Source organism: Mustela putorius, unplaced genomic scaffold, assembly GCF_011764305.1.
Source record: "Mustela putorius furo isolate JIRA1106 unplaced genomic scaffold, ASM1176430v1.1 tig00000480_pilon_pilon_pilon, whole genome shotgun sequence".
Classification (NCBI taxonomy): Eukaryota; Metazoa; Chordata; class Mammalia; order Carnivora; family Mustelidae; genus Mustela; species Mustela putorius.
Window position 1 is genome coordinate 271991 of NW_025421397.1, and position 13155 is coordinate 285145.

Sequence of the window (13155 nt, forward strand, 5' to 3'; positions counted from 1 at the left end):
GCATCTATTTTGTATAAGACAATAGGGCTTAATACTTGGGAAATAAAGATGGATTAGGCATGGTCTTTTTTCTCAAAAAATAATCACTGACTCTTCCAGAGTTGAGTATGGAACTACTTTAAGAAAAATCTGTAACTCTGCTTGACTTATTTCGCTAAGCATGATATGCTCTAGTTCCATTCATGTTGTTGCAAATGGCAAGATTTCATTTCTTTTGATGGTTGCATAGTATTCCATTGTGTATATATACCACATCTTCTTGATCCATTCATCTGTTGATGGACATCTAGGTTCTTTCCATAGATTGGCTATTGTGGACATTGCTGCTATAAACATTTGGGTGCACGTGCCCTTTTGGATCACTACGTTTGTATCTTTAGGGTAAATACCCAATAGTGCAATTGCTGGGTCATAGGGCAGTTCTATTTTCAACATTTTGAGGAACCTCCATGCTGTTTTCCAGAGTGGCTGCACCAGCTTGCATTCCCACCAACAGTGTAGGAGGGTTCCCCTTTCTCCGCATCCTCGCCAGCATCTGTCATTTCCTGACTTGTTGATTTTAGCCATTCTGACTGGTGTGAGGTGATACCTCATTGTGGTTTTGATTTGTATTTCCCTGATGCCGAGGGATATGGAGCACTTTTTCATGTGTCTGTTCGCCATCTGGATGTCTTCTTTGCAGAAATGTCTGTTCATGTCCTCTGCCCATTTCTTGATTGGATTATTTGTTCTTTGGGTGTTGAGTTTGCTAAGTTCTTTACAGATTCTGGACACTAGTCCTTTATCTGATATGTCGTTTGCAAATATCTTCTCCCATTCTGTCAGTTGTCTTTTGATTTTGTTAACTGTTTCCTTTGCTGTGCAAAAGCTTTTGATCTTGATGAAATCCCAATAGTTCATTTTTGCCCTTGCTTCCCTTGCCTTTTGCGTTGTTCCTAGGAAGATGTTGCTGCGGCAGAGGTCGAAGAGGTTGCTGCCTGTGTTCTCCTCAAGGATTTTGATGGATTCCTTTCGCACATTGAGGTCCTTCATCCATTTTGAGTCTATTTTTGTGTGTGGTGTAAGGAAATGGTCCAATTTCATTTTTCTGCATGTGGCTGCCCAATTTTCCCAGCACCATTTATTGAAGAGGCTGAAGACAACTATCATATGATCTCCCTGATATGAGGAAGGGGTGATGCAACATGGAGGCTTAAGTGGGTAGAAGAAGAATAAATGAAACAAGATGGGATTGGGAGGGAGACAAACCATAAGTGACTCTTAATCTCACAAAACAAACTGAGGGTTGCCAGGGGGAGGGGGTTTGGGAGAAGGCGTGGGATTATGGACATTGGGGAGGGTATGTGATTTGGTGAGTGCTGTGAAGTGTGTAAACCTGGTGATTCACAGACCTGTACCCCTGGGGATAAAAATATATGTTTATAAAAAATAAAAAATTTAAAAAAAAAAAGAAAGAAAAATCTGTAACTAATACTATAGAAAAGTTCTCATCGGAAAGTTTGTAAAGCAGTTTAAATACAGAAACCCTGATGTGGGTAGCGAAAACACGTTAATAATCAGCCTGATGAACACCGATCTTCAGAATAAAACTCTGCTATGAATAGAAAAAATTAGTGGTTAATTCCTCTCCTTAACCGAAACTACCACACACTTAAATTAGACATGACTCAATGAAAATAAGTGGTCATCTTCGCTACACTTACCCTCCACAAAAAAAAAAAAAAAAAATTAAAAAAAAAAAAAGCCAAGTAAAGCACAGAATCTACTGCAATATGAGGACAGAGGACAAATGATGGGTTAGATACGCAAGATACTAATTGATGTTTTTTAACTTGAAGAATAAAAGACAGGATGGAGTTTTAATAAATAGCCTCAAACTACATAAAGAATACTTTGTGGGAGACAGCAAGTAAACATTATCCTTTTCTACCAAATATAGGATAAAAGAGAATGAGCTTAAGCTACAGATGAAAGAGTCTCACAATTTTATTAGACCAAAAGAATTGTCTCACAAAAGGATATTCTTTTTTTTTTTTTAAGATTTTTTAGTTATTTATTTGACAGACAGAGATCACAAGCAGGCAGAGAGGCAGGTAGAGAGAGAGGAGGAAGCAGGCTCCCCACTGAGCAGAGAGCCTGATGTGAGGCTCGATCCCAGGACCCCGGGACCATGACCTGAGCCGAAGGCAGAGAGTCCAACCCACTGAGCCACCCAGGTGCCCCACAAAAGGATATTCTTGCCTTGCAAATGAACCTCCACTTGACCATACCAAATAATAGAACAGATAACCGGGGCGCCTGGGTGGCTCAGTGGGTTAAGCATCTGCCTTCGGCTAAGGTCATGATCTCAGGGTCCTGGGATTGAGCCCCACATCGGGCTCCCTGCTCAGTGGGGAGTCTGATTCTCCTCTCTGCCTGCCTCTGTGCCTACTTGTGATCTCTGTCTGTCAAATAAATAAATAAAATCTTTAAAAAAAAAAAAAGGCACAGATAGCCAACTCTCTAAAACAGTTAACAGGGGGTTACACTGTCATGTACAGCCACAGCCTCAGAGTGGCTACAGCCTGGCAGACTGTAGGTGTGGGGGTCTTTAGAACTGTAGACAGGCCAAGGAAAAATTACAGAAGCAATTATAGGTCCATTTCTATCAATAACCAGGGGACCTCAGGCATGTTGCAGAGTCTGCCAGGGTCTTCTCTCTCATAATGACTTTGCACGCTTTCTGTTTTGCAAAAACCTGTCTTCAAATGAAAGTCTTATGTAGACCACCTTCCTCCCAAACCAATACATAAAAGGGATTAGAGTGAATAGCTATAATTTCAATTACAAACTATAATTTCAATGGCGTGGCCTGCCCATGGTGGCAGGCCCTCAGGCATCTCTCTGGAATCCTAGGTCCTTGAATTAGATCAGCCCATGGACTCCACAAGGGAACATATCTATAATTATAGTCAAGCACAAACTGTTCAACAGTGATTTCAGTTAGGATTTCTACTTCCTAATTTATCTCTCCAAGATACATGCCATGTGAGTATTCTACAAAAGATCCATGCCTCAGAAGACAATGATGGAGGAATCTCTGCTTAAACAGGATAGAACCAGGAATTTAAGTTCTTGGGGGAAAGCTAGATTCTTGATGACTGATAAAGCGGTTCCAGTTGTCTATGCCAGAAAAGATAACGTATGGTTATCAAAATATTAACATTTAAAAATAATTTCCCTCAAATTAGATCCAATTTATGCAGAAGTATACACCAAAAGATGAGACTTTTAGACAAAAATGAGATGATCTATTTAGAGTAGCAATGACAAGATTTAATTTTAGAACATCTGATGACTTAAGACTTTCCTATCACCAAAGATGAGAATTGATGAAAAAGAGAGTCAGTCTTACACACTGAGAGGTCAGAAAGCTATTTTCTCCAAACTTTTCCATTTAGATAAATGTTGCTGACTTAAGGGAAGCCTACTGAAGTTGATAAAATTAAACAAAACATTAAACACAAACTTGGGCTCTACAGTCATAAATAACAGGAACTAGATCAACTTCGATTTTTGTACACATGATTCTTTTGCATCATTTCTTCAGGATGCAAGTGGGGCATGAACAGAAGGGAATGACCCCCAAATCATGGTGCTGTTCTGGCCCTGAAGTCACTTTCCATTACAAGATCCATGTCTGTACCTACTTCGTCCACTTCTCCATTCCTAGAGGCAGGTCGTATTTCCAGTCTCATCACTTAGCCCATTCCAAGTTGATCTCTTTCCTACCAAATCCATCTTCAGTCCTCCTCCCACCAGGCACTACCCCAACTATTATTACTTTCAGAAACCGTCCTCTACATCACCCATTATCCTACTTTCTCCTGTCTTTTTCTCCATCTGCCTGGCCACCTCTCCTATTCTCATTTTTTTGTTGTTCCTGAGCCAGTCTCCCATCTTTTTGACTACAAGCTTTCCTGAATAACCTTTCCTATTGTATCTTCAGTTACTGGCTCAGCCCAATGTATCAAAAATTAAATTTAGGATCTTCCTCCCAAACCTACTCTTTTCCACCTCTTGTTTCTCAAGTATTAGATAGTTACATCATTACCTGACCAGATGCTCCATTTAGCAACACCGGGGCTGCCTCTTCCTTCTTTTCCTGCCCCATCCCTGCTGCACTCATGTATTGAAAGAAGTGCTCTTGAGTCCTCCAACCATAAATCTATTCTGAGTTATCCCATCCTTTCACTGGTCTTCAGGTCACCATGTTAGTTTAGAGGGGAGACCATGGCCCCAACTATTGGGGCCACCTCCTAATTGGTGCTCCTGCCTCAGCCCTTCTTTCCCTCCATCTTCTACATAGCTGCCAGAAGTGTAGTCACAGAACATGTCAATTATTATTACTGTACCCCGTTTTAACATTGCTGGTAGCTCCTTACTACCTATTGGGTTGATTTCCAACTCTGCATTTCAGAAATTCCACATTTCTGATTCGGTGCTGGTAAGTTTCAAAAACTATGTAGCTTTCCTCAAAAACAATCTTAAGAATGATTTTATCTTCATGAAACAGAGGATATTTTGGTCCCTGTTGGCTCTAAGATTCTAGAGATACAGCAAAGTTAAGTCAACATTTGGAGACTTAACCACACATAAGGCAGATCTCAAATTGGAGTTTGTCACATTTCCCAAAAAATAAGGTCAGAGAAATTACAGTTGTGGCCTAAGCACTTAACCAGCCCAGGGCAAGTTATGTAACTTTCAAATCTCAAGTATTTCATTCGAAAATGTGGGGATAATACTACCTACTGTGAAAGGTTACTGGGAGGATTAAGTGAAACACTTAAGAAGTGCCAAGGTATGCCCCGGCTGCCGCGTAATTACTTTCTGTTCCGCGTGGAAACAATGCTACACATGACATAATACGCTGGTTAAGCAATTTCCAGGTCAACTCAAGAAAGTCCTATTTAACACTCACGTACCTAACTCTGCAGCCCTGAGAACACAGCACTCAAGAAACACGCTCAGATCCAGGTACTGTGCTAACAGTGATGGGGACAGGCTTGCTTCCTGTTCTCCCGGAGAGGGGAATCTAGACAAGTTTGGTGGTTGGGGGGGGGGGGGGGGCTGCTGTGATGCAGTTAGCTCTGGGTGCTATTCAAAAGGGGCACCAGACCAGGGCAGGCTTGGCAATCGAGAAGTTAACATGTAAAAAGCTTCCTTCCTTCCATTTCTCTCATCTAGCTTCTGGGGAGCACTTAAAAAAAAAAATCTAGGGCAGAGGTTCTGCAATGGGGATTTGGATGAAGTTTGAGAGAAGAGGGCTCTGACAGGACAGAAAAGGAAACGAAACCCTGTTGATGAGACCCGTCAGGGGACTAATCATCAAAGCCACATCTGTGAGGCAAATAGAGGAGGATGAAGAGCTCTGGGGTCACCCTCTTCCCTAGCCTTGGGGTCACCTTCACAACTGCCCCGGCAGCCTGGATCAGAAAAAGAGGGAGGAAAAGAAGCCGTATCACAAGAGAAGGAGGGGAGAAATGGGACTGGGAAGGACTGAAACCCCACCTGGGCAATGGGGATGGGAAAGAAATTTCTGTGGGATTTTAAATGAGGTTATATTAAGTTCCTTCCTTCACTAAGCCTTCCCTTCGTAATGGCACGAACCACCTCATGACCACAATTCTGCAAGAGGCTCCAACCCAGTTTCTGCCCCCCAGACTTTGTTTCCTTAAAATAATTCTACAGAACAGCACCGTGCTTAAGTCGTAAAATACACCTTAATCTTAACACGCCCACATTAATGAGCCTATGAGGACCTAAATTACCTGCCAGAAAAGGTCATACTTCAGTTTGGTGATCAAGGCCTTGAATACAATTCGAGTCAGTAAACCAAAGCGCCAACTACGTGTAAAGGCTATGGAGGGTATAAAGAATATCAGTGAAGGAGAAACAATGAACATTTGGAACAAGGAATCCAGCAAATGCGTTCAATTCCAAGTAGGAGAAGAAAAGGTCTTGATTCACGAAGGAAGTGACCCTCCTGGGCTTTGAGAGAGCAGGACAACTTCACAAGACAAACATGGGTGAAATGAGCATTTTTGAATCTGGGAACATAAGAACAAGTCTCTGTGGTGTGTTAAGAACGTGGACGAGGTGTTTAAGAAAAAGCAAGCAGTGTCCTGTGGCTCGGTCACCTACTTTGAATTCCTTTTTCCATGGCATGGTACAGGCGACCTTGAGTCAGAGTGCCTGGTTACAAATCCTGACTCCACCACTCAGGACCCTGTATGGTCTTGGACAAGTGACATGACTGCTCGTGCTTCAATTTCCACAACAGCAAAACAGGGACACAAGTGTCCCTGAGGACTAAGAAACGGCCTGAGAAGCCTGGTTGGCCCATGGCCAGAGCTCAGTAAGCAGTGGTTACAACACTCCAAAGGGACCTCGGGACCAGTGCAGAGGGGCCAGAGTGCTCCCCTGAGGGCTGTAAACCTCACTGAACAGACCACAGAATGCCACCAGAGGCCATGGAACCCAGAAATGACCGAGTGCAGCCTGACATCATGCAAGTCAACCTAACAGGGGCTTGCAGGGATCGCACAGACAGGTGACAATTTACAAAGTGTTCTCGCTGCTGGGGAAGGACCCTGAGAATGAGGCTGGTGGAAGCAGGGACAGAGAGGAAGACTGCCATGGGAGATTCTGGAGGAGGTCTAAGGTCTAAGGATATTACTGGCAAAAGGATGAGGTAAGAAGTAGAAGAAAGACCAGAAGAACACTCATCATCAAGCTCCCAAACATCTAGATGTTTGCCCACATACTACTTTTTATTCTTCTGTTCTCTGAACACGTAGAATGATAGAGGGTGGCCAAACACTTGGAAGAGCGTTACAAACACGCTTGACTTATTTGTGATGGGCTGTCTGTACACTAGCAGCCCTGTTCCCGAGGCAGTAAGCTCCTTCTCAGCAGTAAGAGCAGGTGATGCTACCTGAGTAGCAGCGCTGTCCGCAGGGGAGGAGGGGACATGCCAAGCCACACAGAGTTGGGCAAGTCAACGTGTGAGCTGTACGTATGTGCGAGAATCCCAACGCTGGACTCGGCGAAGCTTAATTTTGCTTGGTAGGGTGCCATGCCAGATTTGGAGACAAAGGAGCATAAATCCATTAATGATGAAACCTGAAACCACACCATGTTAATTCAGGTTCTCCCGAACTCCAGCAACCTGGAACACACCCAGCACCACACTTGCCTCTTTTTCTTAATCCCCAAATGCGGGTGTCAGCGCCAGCCTGAGGGTGTCCTACCACCAAAAGCACAACAGGCTGTTTTGTTGGGTCTGCTATTTGAAAACATGAAGGCAAACATGCAAGTCCATGAAAACAAAAGACACCTTGCTTCTGCTTTTACTACTCACCCACTGGTCGCTTATGCTCTCCAAGTATACCATAGGCTACCATTCTCATCCACTGAAATTCAGGATGCTAATTACAGATTTCCAATTCTTTAAAAACGAAGCAAAAAAATTTTACACCTAATGATTCTAGCAAGCTGAAGAGATCACTGTTGGATACATGTTTGTAAATATGCATGGGCCCAACGAAGAAATATACCTCCATGTTAACAAAGGTCATCTCTAAAAGATGGGATTACCCGTCCTTTTTATCATGCACCCTTTCCTGCATTCCCAAATTTTCTCAAGCACGAAGTACTTCACAATCAGAAAAAAATTCTTAAGCTTGTAATGCTTTTCTGTAGCAAATATGCCATATCAACTTAGTGACATAGTTCTTTCATGAATATAATTTAGGCCAAGTTATATACTTGGTACTATGCCTTGGAAGACACACACACCTTGGTGGTAAGGCAGCAGAGGATGCCTGACTAAGCCAGAGAACCAAAGGAGTTCCTCCATGCTACGGGGTTCATACAGCTATCAAACTGCTTAACAAAGATGTTTGGGGGTTTTGGGGGAGCTTTGGTTTTTGTTTTGTTTTTTTAAGAAAAGCTTTCCGTTCTCTAGACAATCAATGACTTTTAGCTTACATATAAAACATACTACATTCATTACCTAGCAATTCTCCTAAAAGCAATCTATGATGGTTTTAAGTAAGAAAAACTACACATGCCTCCACCCCATCCCCATCATTCTTCTTCTTTTTTTTTTTTTTTAAAGATTTTTTATTTATTTATTTGACAGACAGAGATCACAAGTAGGCAGAGAGGCAGGCAGAGAGAGAGAGGGAAGCAGGCTCCCTGCTGAGCAGAGAGCCTGACACGGGGCTCGATCCCAGGACCCTGAGATCATGACCTGAGCCGAAGGCAGCAGCTTAACCCACTGAGCCACCCAGGTGCCCCCCCATCATTCTTCTTCTGATCGTACATTTTGTTTAGACTCCAAACATTAAGGAATATAACCGTCATACTGTAACAAGGCCTCAATATTCCCATTAAAATACAAGAAAAGCCACACAATTGTAGACTTTGTAAATCAGTATTAAAAGTCACGGAAAGGTTGTGATGTCTGGGTGGCTCAGTCGGTGAAGCATCTGACTTCTTGGTTTCAGCTCAGGTCATGATCTCACGGGTTATGGGATCCAATCCTGTAAAGGGCTCCCTGCTTAGGTCAAGGGGAAGCGTAGTCTACTTGAAATATTCTCCCTCCCCCTTTCCCCTCCCCCCACTTGCTTGCTCACAGGCTCAAGCTCTCTCTCAAATAAACAAATACAAGTCATGAGAAGGTTAATATGATAGGACAGAAAGGCCACGTCCCTAGAGGCCACAACGAGCATGTGTACCCGTTTCCCCTGGTGGTCAGTTAACCTCACTTACCCGGTAGACCTGAATCTGTAACCTCCCAGGTGACCCCAACACCTGAACCAGGGACCACTGACCACTAGGGGTATAAGACAACAGTTGCTGGACTGAGGAATAGAGAGGAAAAAAACAGCCAAACCCTAAAGAGATTGCTCCAAAAAGCCTCAATACACACACAACACAAGTGTTCTGGACCTACAAACGGAAAGGTGCAAGAGGCCTACTTCTTCTGAGATATGCTAAAAACCAACAGCCACATGATTTTGGACACCATCAACCCAGATAATAATGCCCAGAGGTTAGAAGCCCCGTTTCCAGGTTTCAATACTGAAGTTTCTGAGCTTGGGGGACAGGCAGCCTTCCCAAACTCACCTGTGACCTTGAGTCCTCCATCTGTGGTGAGCTTCCCCCTTCTCCAAACTCAGACGTTAAATCAGGGCCAGATGTGGAAGACAGTGTGGCTCTGGAAGTGTCAGCCTGGTCCTGGGAAAGGGATGAGTAGGAGGGTGTGGGCGACGGCAGCCCCATCACACCTTCTCCCACCTCGGCTCTCTCTCTCTCGCTGGACTTGCTGGAAACGAGCTGGCTTAGGTCAGGTCTCTGCACAGAGGTGCTGACCAGACTGTTCTGAGTTCTCTTAGCATCTTCTACATGTCCGTTATACTTCCAAGAGTCATCCATCTAAAAAGGGAAACACCATTTCAAGGTTGGTATCATTAGATTTCTGTTTAAAAAAACATGTATATTAAATACTTTAAAACTATGAAAATAACATATCTCCCACAGCATCTATGACTAAAAGCTCGGAGCACATTCGTTCCTGCTCACAGATAGGCACATATGTAGTGGGAAGGGGATTCGTTTTTTTACAAAGTGATGATATTATCAACATACTGCTGAAACTTGCTTTGCTCATTTAAATCACCCTGATAGGTCAATAGATAAATTAGCCAATAGACAGACTAGACTAGCCTTTTAATTGCTGAATGCTCCATGGTACGGATTTCTACAATTTATTCATTTGATATGCGTTCAGTGTTGTTTCAAGTGTTCTGTAACCACCAAAAACACTACAACAAGTACCCACATACTTCTATAATTGCAATATTTATTTTTATAGATTCCCAAAAGTAAACTCGCTGGACCAAAGGATATTTCAGATGTAATACATGTAATATTTTAAAAAGTAATATATAAATTTTATATATATTTATCTTCTCGAAAAAAACTGTAGCAATGCACTCCCAAAGGAATATAGAAGAATGGCTATTTCTCTGCCTTCTTGCCAACACTAGACATTTTCAATATTTTGAGTGTTTGTCAATCTGATGTGTGAAAAGCTATACACCTCATTCTTGCTCTCATGAGGCTGAACACGCCTCAGTGTGTGCTATGTTATCAAAATTCTGAACTCTCTCTTCCTTAAATTGGCTACTCATTTCTATATCCATTATTCTACCCCTTATCTTTTTTCCTATCAATCTGTAGGAACATGTGAAATCCTAGTTATATTAAACTTACATCCAGAATTTATTTTGCTATATTTTTCTGAGTCTGTAAGTTGTCTTTTGACTGTTTAGTTGTCTTTTGACTGTAAGTTGTCTTTTGACTGTTTAACTGTAAGTTGTCTTTTGACTGTCTAATGAGCCATATATATTTGATTTTTTTTTTATGCTGCCAAATATATCTCTATTTTATTTACTATAATGATTAGGACTTCCCTGGCTAGTTTAGGGAGGTTTTCCTTACCTTGAATATTTTTTCAAGTTTTTTTCTTAGATTTTAGGATACTTTACTGGCAGGGGTAAAAATAAATCTGAACATTGACCTTAACACTCTCCTGCAATGCCCTCACCGTCAGCTACATAATACTGCTTCATTCTCAGGGCAAATATTTCCATTTTCTCTATTCTTAAAAATCCCAATATAAATAGAACCATTAGATACATTTTAATAACCGCATTCAAGCATATCAAATTCTAATAAAGCAGGTAATCAGAGAAAAATAGAAAGTTGTACCTAAGGCATCTGAAAATATTTAGGTTGAACCACGCGAAATTGCTGTTTTGTAGGTCAAAAAGAACTACTAGCATCTTCATATGGTTTAGCCTAATACCTTACAAAAGCTTTATTTGAGAAAATACAACACTAAAACATGCTCTGCCTTAGAAAGCAGCTTATTCGTTCTTTAAAATACATCAGGCCTTACTTACTTTCACTGAAGGTCAAGTTTAACCAGCTCCACAGACTTGTTCTACTTTAAGCATTAAACATCTATTGAATCTAGATCAGCTGACACAAAATGGCCCTATCCATAAGTTATGCGTATTTTCTATATCAAGTAGAGGTAAATCAAACTTCGACACAAGTTCCCCAACATTTGGCTCTTGAGAACAGACTAAATAACCTGGGAACATATTTTTTTACCGTGTAGGATCTCGGGAGTGATGAGATTCCCCTTGCCTGAGAGCCAAAAGGTCTCGCTGTGACCACAGATGTTAACCTGGCTGTATCGGTTTTCTGGTAACTTCTAGGGAGAGAGGCTGAAACTCGAGTCGACTCTCTTTGTGTCGTCAGTGAAGGCTGAGAGGAAAAAGAGTCTGGGCGTTGTTCTTCGATGGGGCTTTTAGAAGGAAGGTGGACGTCAGCGGCCGCAGCATCTTCTCTTTTTGCACAAGTCGTGGCATCTTGTTTAGGAATTTCTGTAGAATATGCTGTTCCCTCCTCTTCTACTCTCTCACTCTGGTAACTTGCTTCTGACATGGTCCGTGTAGGGGAAAGCATCTCTTCATGCAATATGTCATCAAAAGAATGCAACCTCCTCCTCAAGGTAACTGTGGACGTTTGATTTCGGGATTCCCTTAGCAAGAAGAAGCACACCACGACACCAGGTTACGCATGTGACACACCAAGGTGGAAACACAGAGGTCACTTGGGCAGTAACATATAACGGACTAAGAATAAAAAGGCTACTGACGTCACACAATAACCAACATGATATTAACAAAATAGGAGTATAAGTACAGGTAATTTTTTTTTTTTAGTGCCACACTAAAAGATTGTAGGAACTAGATTCTTTTCTTTTCTTTTTTTCTAAAACTGGCTCTCAAATACCTCGGCGGGATTTTTTAGTCGTAAAGAGATGTTAATGAGAAAATGAGGATATTTGAGTAAGGGAACATGCACAAAGTTTAACCTACAAGTTTATCGATCTTCCCAAATTAGCATACTCTAAGTATAACTGATTGTCCGACAACCAGTTTGAACCTTCCAAAGATGTGGATTCCTTTATAGGGCTGGGAGGTTTTTTTCCTGTATATAATTTTAAATAATTTAGTAAAAACAAAAGACCACAGAAGACTTAGACTTCAGTTAAGATCAAGTTAGTAGGTGATTTCATACAGCTTGATAGGACTTGCATGGACAATTATTACAAATTAAAGACACCACTCATATTTATAGAGAAGCCCATGACACATCCAACCTCATTGCTACCTTTCACCAGGGAATACCTCCTAAGTGAATGAAACTGTGCTTACCATTTGCTTCTAAGGCACAAAGCAGCTTTGTTTAACTTCACCTGACAGCACATTTCCTCTTTGACATTATCCTTAAAGCATATTTGCCTTCCCCTGACCTATAAATATTCCAAGGTTTCTCATAGGAACTGCTCTACAGGAAAGTTTACATTGGACCTTTATCCTGTTATGTTGGAATGCCAAAAATAAACCCCTTACGCTTGTGTTTATATCGTCTTCCTTTAAAACAGAATTTTAATCGCACCACTAAAACATGAAAAGGAACTTGATATTTTACACAATTTAGATGAGTGGGAGCTGGTTTTACGTGGCCATTCCATTCCTAAATTCATCTTAAAAGGAGAAAAGGTAGTTTATTTTCTGCACCAAAGATGGCCAACAACCCAATACTGAACTTGAATATACAACATAAAAATCAAGAATGCACACCTATATCAAGCACCCACTTTGTTAATCCAAGTCACTATTTATTACAGCAATACTTTCTCATTGCACAGCAAATCCTGTTTGCTTATGGTTTAATACTGGTATCCTCCCTTTATATAAAATATGGATTTCTAACACTAGGAACTCCCACCGTGATGTGTCCTCAGCTTTATTACCTGTCCTGTAGCATTTCCTTAAACGTCTTAGAGCTTCTCTCAGACTTCTCGAGTGCCTGCTTTTCGATTTCTTCCCTCTCTTCCTTTTTCTTCTGCAGATCTGAAGTGTAGCTTTTTCGACGATCTTTCCATTTTGCAAGGTCCTAGCAGAAGAAAATCACATCAGCGCAGGCACACCTGAATTTCTACACACCCTCTCCGGCAGGGAGAGC

The 13155-nt window shown here is 41.6% G+C and overlaps 1 protein-coding gene across 13 annotated transcripts in view; it reads right to left on the reverse strand.

Moving 5' to 3' along the window:
- Positions 1–13155, reverse strand: part of LMO7 (LIM domain 7) — a 209867-nt gene that overhangs the window by 25383 nt on the left and 171329 nt on the right. For all 13 annotated transcript variants that reach the window (XM_045080630.1, XM_045080631.1, XM_045080629.1 and 10 more), the window contains 3 exons: positions 12944–13086; positions 11230–11662; positions 9175–9483 (listed from right to left, as the gene is read on the reverse strand). In XM_045080630.1, coding sequence (XP_044936565.1) covers positions 9175–9483; positions 11230–11662; positions 12944–13086 — 885 coding nt within the window. The remainder of the gene's footprint in view (positions 1–9174; positions 9484–11229; positions 11663–12943; positions 13087–13155) is intronic.